Genomic DNA, 15,708 nt, shown 5'->3' on the forward strand with positions numbered 1-15,708 from the left:
AATTCCCTTTTAATACATACATTAAATAGATAAAGGTGTTCAGACACCACTTTTAATTATTATTATAGAATATCATTACTTTAGTGCTTAAATTGGTCTCAAAATAATGCTGATAACTATACTGTTAATTGGCAATCATTTGTGGGAAAATATATCGCAAGGAAAATTTGTTCTCAACCCAGGCCCTCTCATTACAAACATGAGCCTTAAGAGAAGCGTTCAAGCTGTTATCATTGCAAGGGGTGATCACTACATTAATTCACTACATGTAAGTGCAGTAATCATATATGTGGCCAAATCCTTTTGCTTTGATAGTGTACTTAGTTGGAGTATATTTTTGTACAGGCAGAGATTCCTAGCGGACCTGTTGCTCAAACCCCGTTGCTGGCCGAGACAGAGCAACAGATGTTGCAGGATCTGATGAGCGAAGCGATGGAGGAGACCGATGGCCAGCACACATCAGGGATTCAACAGAATGGTCTGCATTTGATTTAGGGTCATTTCATTTATTTTAAAGGGGAACTGCACTTTTTTTTTTGCATATCGTTCACAATCATTATTATATAAAGACATGACGACGGATGGATTTTTTTTTTAATGCAATCTAACCTGTAAACAAAAGTCCACTTACAGCGGAGCTGATGGGAGGTCCTCTATTCCAATTCCAGCAAATAACCATCCAAAAAGTGACAACAATACTCCATTTGAATTTTGTGACTTAAATGTTAACCAGGTATTAGTGATATTGTTATTGTAAGTGCTAACGCAGACAATCTATTTATAGTGGCGCCGTGATCACTAACGTGGGTGCCGATGTTTACATCATCAAGTGCTGTTTTCTCGCTTCGTTGTTCCCTAGAAGTTTATTGTAGATCATAAATCCTCCTCTCACCTGGATAGAAGAGGCTGAGGACGTACTCCGACATGCTGGTACACTCTGACAGCCAAATTACACCCGGAAGTGGCGAGAACGACATGAAAAGACGCTTTGTCCCACCCCCCTTTTCTTCGCGAGGATTATGAGTCATTCTTCATCAAAATGGGAATATATCAACAATCTAGCAGTCGGCATCCTAATGACAGTTGACCTTATTCAGTAAGTGATGTTTTATTATGTTTGTTGGCTCTCATGAAGTCTGCAGTGAGTCCTAATCAGGGATGTTGTTAAAAAAAAAAAAGTGAAAGCTGTGATGCGTTTTTTAAATTAAGCGTATGCTTAAAATTATCAAAATGCGTAAATATTAAATGCTATAATAAATATGCCCGTTGCTGCATTACATATATACTTACAGCAAGTACAAAACCCAAAACCAGTGAAGTTGGCACTGTGTGTAAATCGTAAATAAAAACAGAATACAATGATTTGAAAATCCTATTAACCTTATATTCAATTAAATAAAAAATGCAAAGACAAGATACTTACTGTTCGAAATGAGAAACGTAATTTTTTTTTTGCAAATAATCATTAACTTAGAATTTAATGGCAGCAACACGTTGCCAAAAAGTTGGCACAGGGACATTTTTACCACTGTGTTACATCGCCTTTCCTTTTAACAACACTCAGTAAACGTTTGGGAACTGAGGAGACCAACTTTTGAAGCTTTTTAAGTGGAATTCTTTCCCATTCTTGCTTGATGTACAGCTTAAGTTGTTCAACAGTACGGGGTCTCCGTTGTCGTATTTTACGCTTTATAATGCGCCACACATTTTCAATGGGAGACAGATCTGGACTACAGGCAGGCCAGTCTTGTACCCACACTCTTTTACTACGAAGCCACGCTGTTGTAACACGTGCAGAATGTGGCTTGGCATTGTCTTGCTGAAATAAGCAGAGGCGTCCATGAAAAACATATGTTGCTCCAAAACCTGTATGTACCTTTCAGTATTAATGGTGCCTTCACATATGTGTAAGTTACCCATGTCTCGGGCACTAAAACACCCCAATACCATCACAGATGCTGGCTTTTAAACTTTGCGCCTATAACAGTCTGGCTTTGGTCCGGAGGACACAACGTTCACAGTTTCCAAAAACAATTTGAAATGTTGACTCCTCATACTACAGAACACTTTTCCACTTTGCATCAGTCCATCTTAGATGAGTTCATGCCCAGCGAAGCCGGCGGAGTTTCTGGGTGTTGTTGATAAATGGCTTTCGTTTGCATAGTAGAGTTTTAACTTGCACTTACAGATGTAGCGACACACTGTAGTTTACTGACAGTGGTTTTCTGAAGTGTTCCTGAGCCCATGTGGTGATGTCCTTTTACACACTGATGTCGGTTTTTGATGCAGTACCGCCTGAGGGATCGAAGGTTTTTGTCCTTGCTGCTTATGTGCAGTGATTTCTTCAGATTCTCTGAACCTTTTGATGATATTACAGACCGTACATGGTGAAATCTCTAAATTCCTTGCAATAGCTCGTTGAGAAATGTTATTCTTAAACTGTTCGACGATTTGCTCACGCATTTGTTCACAAAGTGGTGACTCTCGCTCCATCCTTGTTTGTGAATGACTGAGCATTTCATGGAAGCTGCTTTTATACCCAATCATGGCACCTACCTGTTCCCAATTAGCCTGTTCACCTGTGGGATGTTCCAAATAAGTGTTTGATAAGCCTTCCTCAACTTTTTCAGTCTTGTTGCCACTTTTGCCAGCTTTTTTGAAACATGTTGCAGGCATCAAATTCCAAATGAGCTAATATTTGAAAAAAATAAAGTTTCTCAGTTTGAACGTTAAGTATGTTGTCTTTGCAGTTTAATCAATTGACTATAGGTTGAAAAGGATTTGCAAATCATTGTATTCTGTTTTTATTTATAATTTAGACAACGTGCCAACTTCACTGGTTTTGGGTTTTGTAAATAAAACTTTAATGGTGGTGTTTGGTTGTTTTTAATTAGGCTTTATAGGCAGAATAGAGTAGCTCTCATAGGCTCCATTGTAAGCGGACTTTTGATTGAATGTATTTAATATTTTGAATGCATAAAGAAAAAAAATACATCCGCTGTTTTTCCATAATGATTGTGAACAATAAGCAAAATTCCAAAAAAAGGTGCAGTTCCTCTTTAAGCTTCATAAATATCTAATTTTCACTCTTGCGTGTTTAGGAGCGCATGAGGAGAGGAACGATGATCACGACCCCCCTCGCTCCGACTTGTTCCTGTTCCCAGATGAGAGTGGCAATTCAAACCAGGATTCAAGCCCTACTTATCCCATGCTCCACTCTCCTCTCATCACTCCTGTCCCAACCCTGGCACAGGAGACCGACGACTTCTGTATTTTGGAGACGCCCGGCTCGAGGACAGAGGTCAGCAGCCATAACAAACACTGGTTTTATACTTTATCAACGTGTTCGGCACATGATTTTTTTGTGTGCAGAACATTGGTCACGGTTTTATTTGGAACATTTTCACATTTAACCTGACATCTCAACATAGGAAAACGTATGTATTGTGTTTAAGGACCTTGATCAAGAACCAATAGTAAAGCAGCTCACCACTGAGCCAGTGCAAATCAGATACAATCACTTCAGTCAACCTCTGGACAGGATTGACTCCAGTCGCGGCACCTTCAATTTCCCCGTCCCTGAGGTGCGCTACCTAATTAAGGAGATTTCTGTCGTGTGGCACCTTTATGGCGGCAAAGATTTTGGCAGTCTGACATTCACAGCTTCTCCCGCAAGGAGCCGAGGGTGAGCCATAAACTTTTTGACTGCACATTACTGTTAAATAATAATGTAGAACTCAACTAAAATGTTGAGTGTTTCCTTCTATCTTTGCGATGCAGTGCTACTCCCCACAGCTCCCCTTCTCAAACTCCGGTTCGACAGTCTAGAGTTTCAGGACGCAAAGGAGGTGGAAAAGGAAGGAACCCTGATGTCCTGATGGAGATCCAACTCAGCAAAGTAATGTTTTATACATACATACATATTACCATTATCGTCCTTATTCTTAATTGCCTCTCGAGGAACTCTGAAGAAACGTTTATCCTTTTCGCGATTTGAATGGTTTGTACAGCCTTAAACAATGCAAGCATAGGGCATTTTTCTTTGAAAAAAGGCTAAATGGCGACTAGTACCCATTGAGAACAGATGCTGGTTTGACCACCACACATTTAAATTAGCCAGATGTGACGTCATGTAAATCCAAGCAATATAACCGGAAATTTCGCAATATGTTACCGCATACATCAGGAGCTAAATTAGGAGCCTTTGTAACACTTTTTGAATTAGTGACATATATCGTTATTGCGGGAGGCTGCAAGATATACAGTTGCAAGAAAAAGTATGACAACACTTTGGGATTACATGGATTTTTGCATACCGGTAAATCGGGCATACAATGCGTTCTGATCTTCATCAAGGTCACAACAATATACAAACACAGTCTGCTTAAACTAACACTGCACAAAAAATATGATGTTCTCATTTTTTATTGAACACAACATATAAACATTCACCGTGCAGGGTGGAAAAAGTATGTAAACCTTTGAATTTATTAACTAGTTGACCCAAGCTTGGCAACAATAACCTCAACCAAACGTTTCCTGTAGTTGCAGATCAGACCTGCACAATGGTCTGGAGGTATTTTGGGCAATTCCTATTTTCAAAAGTTTAGCAATATGGTAGGGATGTCTGGTGTGAATTGCTCTCTTGCGGTCATGCTACAGCATCTCAATTGGGTTGAGGTCAGGACTCTTGACTACACTCCAGAAGGTGTATTTTCTTCTGTTTAAGCCATTCGATTGTTGATTTACTTCTACGCTTTGGGTAATGGTCCTGTTGCATCACCCATCCTCTCTTGAGCTTCAGTTGGCAGACAGATGGTCTTAAGTTTTCCTGCAAAATGTCTTGATACATTCAGGAATTAATATTTCTGTCGATGACAGAAATCCGTTCAGGCCCTAAGACAGCAACGCAAACCCAAACCATGATGCCCCTTCCACCATATTTCACCGTTAGGAGGAGGTTTTAATGTTGGTGTGCTGTGCCTTTTTTCCCTCCATGCATAGTGTTGTGTGTTTCTTCCAAACTACTCAATTGTGGTTTCATTTGTCCACAGAATATTTTACCAGTAGTGCTGTGGAACATCTAGGTGCTCTTTTGCAAACTCCCAACGTGTTGCAATTTTTTCTTTGACAGCAGGGGCTTCCTCTGTAGTGTCCCTCCATGAACTCCATTCTTGTTTCATGTTTGCTTTGTTGTTGACTGGTCAACAAAAATGTTAGCATGTGCCAGAAGTCTTTAGCACTCTACGATTATTTTTCACTTCATAGGGCATTCTGCGCTGTGCTCTTGCGGCCATCTTTACAGGATGACCACGCCTAGGAAGAGTCGCAACAGTGCTGAACTTTCTCCATTTGTCGACAATCTGTTTTACCGTATACCAGTGGTTCTTAACCTGGGTTCGATCGAACCCTAGGGGTTCGGTGAGTAAGGCCCAGGGGTTCAGCGGAGGTCAAGACACACCCGACTCATTGTGTAAATAAAACTTCTCTCTATCAGCGTATCATGGATACGGCAACAGCAGAAGTCACACTGATTTGCAAGTGTGTAATTTGTTGTGAGTTTATGCACTGTGTTGGTTTTGTTCTTTGAACAAGATGATGTTCATGCAAGGTTCATTTTGTGCACCAAAAATAAAACATGGTAACACTTTAGTATGGGGAACATATTCACCATTAATTAGTTGCTTATTAACATGCAAATTAGTAACATATTGGCTCTTAACTAGTCATTATTAAGTACTTATTAATGCCTTATTTGGCATGGCCTTATTATAACCCTAACCCTGGCCCTAACCCTCTAACCCTAACCCTAACCAAATAACTCTAAATTAAGTCTTTGTTACTTAGAATATGTTCCCCTATTGTCCAAAAAACTCTAAACTAAGTATTTGTTACTTAGAATATGTTCCCCATACTAAAGTGTTACCAAAAACATATAACTTTGTCTTGAATTTGAAAAAAAAACATTTTATTTTTCACTAAAGAAGGGTTCGGTGAATGCGCATATGAAACTGGTGGGGTTCAGTACCTCCAACAAGGTTAAGAACCACTGCCGTAGACACATGAACATCAAAGCTTTAAGAGATAATTTTATAACCCTTTCCATCTTCATGTAAGTCAACAATTCTTGATCGTAGGTTTTCAGAAAGCGCTTTTGAGCGACGCAACTGTTAACATAAGGCAATACTTTTTGAGAACAGCCAACTCAAAACTGGTTTGTTTTTATTTGACAGGGCAGCTTTAACCAACATCTGCAATCTCATCACACTGGTTAGATTCCAGGTTAACTGACTCCTGGCTCCAATTGACTCTTAGAGAAGTCATTAGTTTAGGGGTTCACATACTTTTTTCTATACCTGCACTATCAATGTTTACATGTTGTTTACAATAAAAAGTGAAATAATACTGCACTTTTGTGTAGTATTAGTTTATGTAGACTGTTTGTCAAATGTTATGACTTAGATGAAGATTAGAACACATTTTGTGCCCTATTTCTGCTAAAATCTGAGTAATCCTAAAGGGTTCACATACTTTTTCTTGCAACTGTATATCGCGATATATATTTTAGGCCATACCGCCCATGCATCATCCCTAGTAAACAATATATTAGAAAAACCTATCGGTATTGTTTAATGTGGCGCTATTGACGAGCAGTATCCTCAATTATAAACCTCTCTGAAACAAACTGATATTGTATGTTGGCAAAGACAAACTTATTGACACAGCCCACTGTACATACTGTTGTGGTTTTCAAGTGTGTTCCTTCATTGACCACCTTGTTTTTGGACATAAGGTAAGATTTCAGCATGAGGTGTACCCACAAGATCAGATGACCTCAAGCTCACCGGCGGACCAGCCAGTGTCACGACAGGTGTTTGTTGTTCAGGACTTGGAGATCAGAGACAGACTGGCAAGCTCCCAGATGAACAAGTTCCTCTACCTGTACTCTAGCAAGGAAATGCCCCGCAAGGCTCATTCTAACATGGTAAAGGAAGCAACACCTGCATATTCATCTTTTGAATTCTCAGCAGGATGCACTTTAATGTTCCTGTTTGTTGTTGCTTAGTTAACAGTAAAAGCACTGCATATGTGCCCCGAGTCTGGCCAGGCTCCACAGGAGTGCTGCTTGCGTGTTTCCCTGATGCCTCTCCGCCTCAATATTGATCAGGTAAAATGTTTTGACTATGTACAATTGACCAATAAAACATAAAGTCAACAACATTTCCAACATGCTTTTGTTTCTTTGAAGGATGCACTCTTCTTCCTGAAAGACTTCTTCACAAGTCTTTCTACAGAAGTTGAGTTTTTCTCTCCCCCTACTCAAGATGGTAATTTATTCAACTGGCTTAAAATGTCATTAGGGTCTAAGCTTGCTTGAAGTATAGACTGATTGGAGTATTCCATTTTGCTGTAGTAACAGTGTCCATGAAGAAAGTGTCCGCTCCAGAGATCTCATGCAGCTTCTCCAAGCATGCTAGCACCAGCCAGGACCCAGCACCCATCATCTGTGTGCCCGCTCAGAGACGCATGAGCCACAATGGTTTTCCCACGGGTGTACAGGAGGAGGCCAGTGACAGTGACGCCACAACTTCTTTCTCAGAACAGCCCATCTTTTTTAGGTTGCTGTCAGAAGACCAAAAAAAATGTCAAACGCTATAGATTCTAGTAACCTCCCAATTAAATTCCCTTTTTTTCCACAGGGAGTTCAGATTTACTTCTGAGGTTCCAATTCGCTTGGATTATCATGGAAAACATGTTTCACTGGAGCAGGTGCTTACTCTAACTGGGTTTTGACAAAAAAAGATTTCCCTGCTAATTTACGCTACAAATGACTTAATCATTGTTTTATCTCCCAAGGGAACATTTTCAGGGATCATTATTGGGTTGACGCAGTTGAATTGTTCAGAGCTCAAGCTGAGACAGTTGTGCTACAGACAAGGGTAAGTTAACTTGATTTTTTTTTTAAATACATATTTTTGTTGGACCATAATTTCCCATCAGCCTGTAGACAACGTGGTGGAATAAATGGTTAGCACATCGGCCTCTCAGCCAGGTGATGCAGTGCTCAGCTGTTGACTTGGATGTCGCTTTGTGGAGTTTACATGTTTTCCTCATACTTGCCACATATCAACCTTCCCGTTTTTGCCAGGAAATCCCGTTTCTTGTCATTCTTTCCCGGCGTCTTCCCGGTCCTGTTTTTACCCGAATTTTGCTTTCCATTAAAAAAAAAATCTCTACCAGTACTGCCGCAACTACAGCGATTGGGTCCGTTTGACTCAAGCCTTGGCAACGCTCTGCATCACTTGGGGAAACACTTGGTGGTGGCAAGTTGCATTTGGCATGATGGATACACATGAATATGAACACATTTCTGTCAAAAAGCCTAACTTTTTGTAAATATATATTTAGGAGATGTATTATCTTTACCAAAAGAAGAGGATGCAACTTGTCACACTTCCTCATGCTTTGTGTTACATCGAGGAAGAAATGTGCACCATCTTGAAAAATGTCTCCGCCATAATAACCGTGAAAGAGACACTAATTTTGTATTTTCATTTACGCAATTTAACAGGTTTTTTCTCAATTGGTGTCTGAGTAGTTTCACTTGATCAAACCTTTTCTGACATTCCACATTACAAAATAATAAAAGTTTCTCCTATGATTTGTGCTGATATCGTATTGTATTAATATTGGTGTCAGCCAATGTTCCAATATTGATATCGTATTGGAAGTGGAAAAAGTAAACATGCAATAGAACCATTTCAAAATGGTTTACAAAGTTTCCTTATTTAGCTGCTGATAATAGGTGGTAGGATATTGCTTAATTTCCTGTTGTATTTATCAAAATGTATCCTTAATCTACTTGTTAATAGCTGGTTACTTTCTGTTGTAACGTCACTGACTGATTCAAATTTTAACACTATTATTGAAACAAAACACTATGGTGGGCTAGCAATATATATTCAATATTTTGTTTATTTTCTTATTTCCTTTTATTACATACAATATTTTGAGGAAAATAAATGCAAAAGTGCAAAATAGCTAAACATAATGAATAACTCCTATTGGCTCTATTTTAACGTCCTCCTGTATCCAGATGCTTATTTCCTGAGTTTGTAAACAAATTAAAGAAAATGTCTGATGCGTTGCTACACTCAGCCCTAATGCATTGTTGCAGCTCGATGATTTTTGAGCACATCTTAAAACGCACGTTTGCGAGACGAGCGGGGGAAGTGTCCGGCCATGCTCGGTGTGTGGCCGCGGTGTCGAGAGCAGCGGGGTCTGAGGCTGAAGAGAGAAAGGCGAGTGTCTGTTGGCCACTCTCCGGGTGGGGATGTCACTGATGTCATATTAATACTTATTTTTTTTCTAATATTTTCGCGATTGACCAGTATGGTCCCAAAGATTGACTGGTCGATCGCGATTGACGGGTTGGTGACTTCTGTCCCATGGTGTGTATAATGTAGCATGCTTTGATATTTCTGGTCATCTAATCCTCTAGTGATAACAATATTTTGCCTTTATTTGCCGTCATGGAGGCCAGGATTAGTTAGCCGCTATCTCACTAGCATGGACGCTACATTCCTCTTGGGGACGCGGTTGTTTTCTTGTCGCTGTCAAGTTGGCAGGACACAGCTAAAACGTGTCATCAACATTCATTATTAGGTTATGACGATGGTATTAAAAGCTCCATCGTCAGCCAAATTGATATCATTTATATCAAATATTGTCTATATTGCTCAACCCCAATTTAATTCCTATGGTTCTCTTTTTTTTAGTTTTAAACATCTCTTTTTTTGCAGTTTATTGGGCGTGGATAAGCTTGTTTCCCATGCAATTAATGAGTGGCTAGCCGACATAAAGAAAAACCAGCTTCCAGGCCTGCTGGGTGGTGTGGGGCCCATTCACTCGCTGGTCCAGCTGGGTAACTATACAGCTGTCCATTTATTTAGATACATGCACATTAAATTTGATAGTTATAAGGAATTATAGCTATTTTCTCTAATGTCTAAGATCAACTCTTTATTCATACATCTTGTATTAATGTTTTTTTCAGTTCAGGGATTCCGAGACTTGGTGTGGCTCCCGATTGAGCAGTACAGGAAGGATGGTCGCATCGTGCGTGGGTTTCAGCGTGGCACTGCCTCTTTCGGAACTTCCACGGCGATGGCTGCCCTGGAGCTTACCAACAGGATGGTGCGGACCATTCAGGTAAACCGGCAACTCTACTGCTACTGGGAAACAAACATTGAAATGACGAGAATTTGCTTTTACAAAGGTGCTCTGTGCCGTTTATTTTAGGCGGCAGCTGAGACGGCCTATGACATGGTGTCTCCGGTGGCAAATGAGAGAGACAACAAAAGGATAAAACGGTTTTCCCACTATGGACTGGCTCATCAGCCTGTTGACCTGAGAGAAGGCGTAGCCAAAGCCTATACAGTTGTGAAAGAGGTACAAAACTGATGGAGCAACAGTAAAGGTCATCTATTATACTACAGGGAAACCTAGATTTATAGACATATTTGTTTTTTAAACAGGGTTCGTGAATAGAAAGGTTTGTATATTGAAGAGAATTTCCCCTTCAGAAACGGTGTAAACTGGGGATGTAACGAATAGTGGTATTAATGACAAAACGTGGCAAAACACCTGACGGTTAGTATTAGTTTTAAATAGAAATTATTTAAAATCTTTGATTAATAACTGCACTTTGATAAACTCACAGACTGACTTGCGCCAGCTCACTAGCCTAAATGCTAATATGAAAACAAGAGACATTAAGGTTTTTACCCATTAATCAACAACATACCCAATATAAACGTATACATACACATTGCTGTCTGAGCAACTGACTATTTAATTGTGCACATTGAACCTACAAACTGTGCTCCCTTAACACAGAGTGATCGTTCTACTGTATACTCCTAGAGGAATACGAGACAGACAATAGTGTACTCAAAGTGTATTCCCCAAAATGTAGCCTAGATCCAGGAATTTTGACAGTTTAAAAATGCTGTAAGCACTACACCGCTATGTTCGTTCACGACTGTCCGACAGCTTATTTGGCACCAAAAAACACAATAGTGAACTCTATCCATTTTTCACATCTACACAGCAACTCTGCACTTGTCCAATGTAATAATAGATGCCAAATATAACATCCAACAATGTAATATATAAAGAGTGGGACAGGAATACAAATGTTAGCAACACTACAGTAGGAAGGAGATTCATATGGCCCCATTTGTTGCGATTTACTGGACATATGAAACGTGACGAATTGGGGGTTGCACTGTCCACTTTAGCCGCCAGATGGCAGTAGAGTGTTGACTATTTCAGAGTTGTGTATAGAGAGAGTATGGCCAACTCGATTTAAAAGTTGGTAGCAAACATGGCGCCCTGTAGTCATGTAAGGGGCTTTTGACCAATCGGAGAAAGTCTGGCCAGAGGATCTCCTAAATGATTGGTCAAAAGCCCCACACGTGGCTACAGGGCGCCATGTTTTCTACCAACTTTGAAACCGAGTTGGCCATAAGCGCTCTACACGGCTCTGGAATATCCTAAAATGTGTTTTGTGGCAAATCCAACGTTGAGCACAATGCCCGTTGCTATGTAGAGTGGCGCTTTCCATTGTTTTCAACAGACTGCATTGAAAAATGATTAACCTATTCTCTTTCTCTCATGAGAGATCCACCCAGGAATGGGGCCATATGAATTCCTTCCTTACTGCAGCATAGCTTTGTGAGCTAGTGTTAAAATTACAGTTGCTTTTAACAGCACGACGGATCACTTTGCAGAGCTCCAGCTTTATTTTGAGATGTGACAAAGCCTACTTTTTTCCCTCTGCAAAAGCTGTCCTCTATGAAGTAATGGGCACATCTTCTTTCAAAAGTGGAGCAAACGAGGTGAATGGTCGATTTTTCTGACGCCAGGTGGTCATATACAGGCTCTATGGACAGATGGCTGTTATATCATTTAAGAGTCAATTCCACATAATAGGAGACCTTTTATAGTTAAAATTCCCTTCATGCTGAATGCTTGTTTTCTCTAGGGGATCACAGACACAGCACTGACCATCTACGACACGGCCACTCGGGAACATGAACAACGCGGCATGACCGGGGCAGTGGGTGGGGTACTTCGTCAGCTGCCGCCAGCTGTGGTCAAGCCTCTCATTATGGCCACGGAAGCCACCTCCAACGTCTTGGGTGGTATGAGGAACCAGATTCACCCTGATGCTCGCCAGGAGGAGTCTCAAAAGTGGAGGCAAGGAGAGGAGTAGCAAAGAACTGTCCTGGTGTAAATAAGGATCATTTCATGGCAATTCAAGCTCACCTTCTTCCGTCACAGTGCCTTCATGGTTAATAACATTGTCCAACTCGTTTATTCAAAAAAGGGAATGAACTGAGAATGAAGGATTTTGTTGACTTCTACAAAAGATACAATATATCAACCTATAATCATTGAGATGATGTTTACAATGTGTAACTCTCTCATCCTAGTTGGTGTCAGTAAAAATACCACACTGGATTAATAGTACTGTACATGTACATAGCCTCATTTCTACCATTTCATGCACATATGTAAAGGTGAGTGTTGAATGTGGAGTTAAAGCACTTTTGAGGAACTTGAAGGGTTACCCAAAGAAATTACATTTGGGGCAAGAGTTTTCGTTATGATTTTTCATGGTTAGATTTCCAACTGTCAGAATTGTCAAGATTCCACACATAGCTGCTTTCATTTGTATCATTTGTTTAAAAAAAAAATTCAGATCTAGTGAAATATCTTAAAAGTCTTCAGGTTTTGCTTGTTTATGTTTTAGATGTATGAAAGTTTATATTTGCAACATGTGCTGCACTCATTTGCTTCCTGGTGTATTTGGAAATAATTATTGTACATACTTGTACAGGTTATTCTTGAATTTGTATTAAAAGCATGAATGGAAAATTATTTGAATATTTCAATTTAACATACAATTATGTTTGCAGCTCTGACTCAAATATTTAACCTGCTGAAACTGAACTTAATGATGTCTTAGAAACAAGACTTTTAATTTGGGGTGGGCGATACCGCAAATGCTGTAATAGATTTCCGATTTTGCAGATAGTTAATATTTATTGGTCAGTTTGTGTATTACTATTACAATCAGATTAAAATACAAACTTTTTTGTAAATTTTACATTCAAAAATATAATACAATGTAGAAAATAACAACACATTGTATTCCCCTTCAATACATACAATTGTTTGAGAAAAATAAAGTCAATAATGCAACATAACTCAACAAAAGCTAAAACTACTATTGGCTCTTATTTAAACGTTAACTGGGGAGTGCCAACCAACAAGATAACACGATCTGGGGAATATCAAATATGAATATGAAAGATATCATCATTGCAGGGCTGTGCATTACTCCCAGATCCTACACTCTACAGTGTTTAAGGATCTACAAAAGCATTTGACACTATCATAATGAACAAAAGTTAGAACGGTATGGCATCAGAGGGTTGATCTTGAACTGGGTAAGAAGCTACTTAACTAACAAAAAGCAATATGTAACGCAACATAGGTCTACAGCGCTAAATCTTGTGGCGTACCCCAGGGTTCAATGCTGGGACCAAAATGGTTAAATCTCTATGAAGAACATTTGTAAAGTTACAAAAAACTTGGTATTTGCAGATGACACAATTGTGTTTCGACCAGGAGAGAATACACAAGCTAATACAAAAGCAACAGAATAAATAAACAAATAGATGGTTCGACAAAAGCAGACTATCATTGAATCTCAAAACTGAAATAATGTTATTCGGTAACAGTGGAAGAGAAAGTTAAACACATACAAATAGAGTAGACATCGAAAGGATAAAATAAATCACATTTTTGGGTGTAATAATAGACTATAAAATGAACTGGAAGTTTCATATAAAAATAAGCATAGAAAGAACAAATAGAAACACAAAATATGTCTAATAAAGCTAAATACCCAAAAGGGACAAGCGGTAGAAAATAGATGGATGTTTTTAACCGAAAATCACTTCATATTCTCTTCTGCTCGCTAGTGTTACCATATCTGAGTTATTGTGTAGAAATATGGATGAATAACCCTATTACAAAAGAGGTCAGTTAGAATAATACATAATGTTGGATATATGGAGAACGTACAAACTATTTATTAATTGAATAAAAAATATTGAAATTCAATGATTTGGTGCCTTTGCAAACAGCTAAAAGTATGCACTAAGCAACCTGCTACCCAATAATGTACAATTTTCAACAAAACAGGAGAAACACACAAGGCCAAGTACCAAAAGATTTTAAGATAGCAAGAGTAACTCCCCTCTTTAAAAAAGGAAGCAAATTGGAACCTGGCAACTACCGACCTGTTTCTATTCTCAGCTCCATTTCGAAAGTAATGGAGAAAATAGTTTATGAACAGGTCGATAGTTACCTTGCCACTAATAAACTCATGTACAAATTCCAATCCGGCTTCAGAACTAACCACTCCACTGACACATGCCTTCTCTATCTGACCGACCACATCAAACATGAGGTGGACGCGGGCAAATACTGCGGCATGGTCATGCTGGACTTTCAGAAGGCCTTTGACACCGTTAACCACGCTATACTGTTGGATAAGCTCAGAGCAATCGGATTTAACAAAACCTCTTGGAGCTGGATGCAGTCTTACTTGGAGGGGAGGGAGCAGGTGGTAGAGGTGAACGGCACCGTGTCCCCCCCCCTCGGTGAGCTGTGGAGTCCCCCAAGGCAGTATATTGGGACCTTTACTGTTCCTAATATACATAAACGACATGTCGGCATGCGACTGTGAATTGTTTTTGTTTGCGGATGACTCTGCCCTGCTGGTATCCGGCAAGGACAAGTCACAGGTGGAGAAAATCCTCAGTGCTGAGCTCTGTAGAACTTGCACCTGGCTCGCTGACAACAAGCTATCCATCCACTTGGGTAAAACAGAATCCATCCTCTTTGGGTCCCACATCAACCTTAAGAGAGTCAATCACTTCACCATAAAAGTAGGTGACAGTGTCATCACCAGGAAAGATGAGGTCACCTACCTAGGTTCCATTCTAGAGGCTAACCTTTCCTGTGATAAAATGGCAACCAAGGTAATCAAAAAGGTTAACCAACGAACGAGATTTCTCTACAGAATTTCCTCTCTGGTCAACAAAAGCACCTTGAGGATTCTGGCGGGAACTCTCGTTCAACCCTTTTTCGATTACGCATGCACCTCCTGGTACCCTAGCACCTCCAAAACCCTCAAATCTAAACTCCAAACATCTCAGAACAAGCTAGTCAGGTTACTTCTAGACCTCCACCCCAGATCCCACCTCACTCCTGCCCACTTCTCTAAAGTGGGCTGGCTCAAGGTGGAGGACAGAGTTAAACAACTTGCACTGAGCCTAGTCTATAAAATCCGCTACACCTCCCTGATACCGAAGTACATGTCAAACTACTTCCTTAACGTAAATGACCGCCATAACCACAACACCAGGGGGTGCTCCACTAACCACGTTAAACCCAGATTCCGAACTAACAAAGGTCTTAACTCATTCTCTTTCTATGCCACATCAATGTGGAATGCGCTCCCAACAGGTATAAAAGAAAGGGCATCTCTATCCTCCTTCAAAACCGCAATAAAAGTTCACCTCCAGGCAGCTACAACCCTAAACTAACACCCTCCCCGGATTGCTA

General features: G+C 39.9%; 1 protein-coding gene across 3 annotated transcripts in view; it reads left to right on the plus strand.

Annotated features, from left to right (window-relative positions):
- atg2b (autophagy related 2B) overlaps nucleotides 1-12,942 on the plus strand; it is a 31,735-nt gene extending 18,793 nt beyond the window's left edge. For 2 of the 3 annotated variants that reach the window (XM_062042071.1, XM_062042072.1), the window contains exons 30-43: nucleotides 346-478; nucleotides 3,102-3,301; nucleotides 3,456-3,685; nucleotides 3,781-3,898; nucleotides 6,794-6,985; nucleotides 7,067-7,168; nucleotides 7,250-7,328; nucleotides 7,415-7,619; nucleotides 7,701-7,770; nucleotides 7,858-7,940; nucleotides 9,804-9,925; nucleotides 10,058-10,212; nucleotides 10,303-10,452; nucleotides 12,050-12,942. In XM_062042071.1, the coding sequence (XP_061898055.1) occupies nucleotides 346-478; nucleotides 3,102-3,301; nucleotides 3,456-3,685; nucleotides 3,781-3,898; nucleotides 6,794-6,985; nucleotides 7,067-7,168; nucleotides 7,250-7,328; nucleotides 7,415-7,619; nucleotides 7,701-7,770; nucleotides 7,858-7,940; nucleotides 9,804-9,925; nucleotides 10,058-10,212; nucleotides 10,303-10,452; nucleotides 12,050-12,280 (2,070 nt within the window). In that variant the 3' untranslated portion in view covers nucleotides 12,281-12,942. The remainder of the gene's footprint in view (nucleotides 1-345; nucleotides 479-3,101; nucleotides 3,302-3,455; nucleotides 3,686-3,780; nucleotides 3,899-6,793; nucleotides 6,986-7,066; nucleotides 7,169-7,249; nucleotides 7,329-7,414; nucleotides 7,620-7,700; nucleotides 7,771-7,857; nucleotides 7,941-9,803; nucleotides 9,926-10,057; nucleotides 10,213-10,302; nucleotides 10,453-12,049) is intronic. The other variant, XM_062042073.1, reaches the window with a different exon arrangement.
- Nucleotides 12,943-15,708: the final 2,766 nt, after the last annotated feature.

This window comes from Entelurus aequoreus, linkage group LG03, assembly GCF_033978785.1.
Source record: "Entelurus aequoreus isolate RoL-2023_Sb linkage group LG03, RoL_Eaeq_v1.1, whole genome shotgun sequence".
Taxonomy (NCBI): domain Eukaryota; kingdom Metazoa; phylum Chordata; class Actinopteri; order Syngnathiformes; family Syngnathidae; genus Entelurus; species Entelurus aequoreus.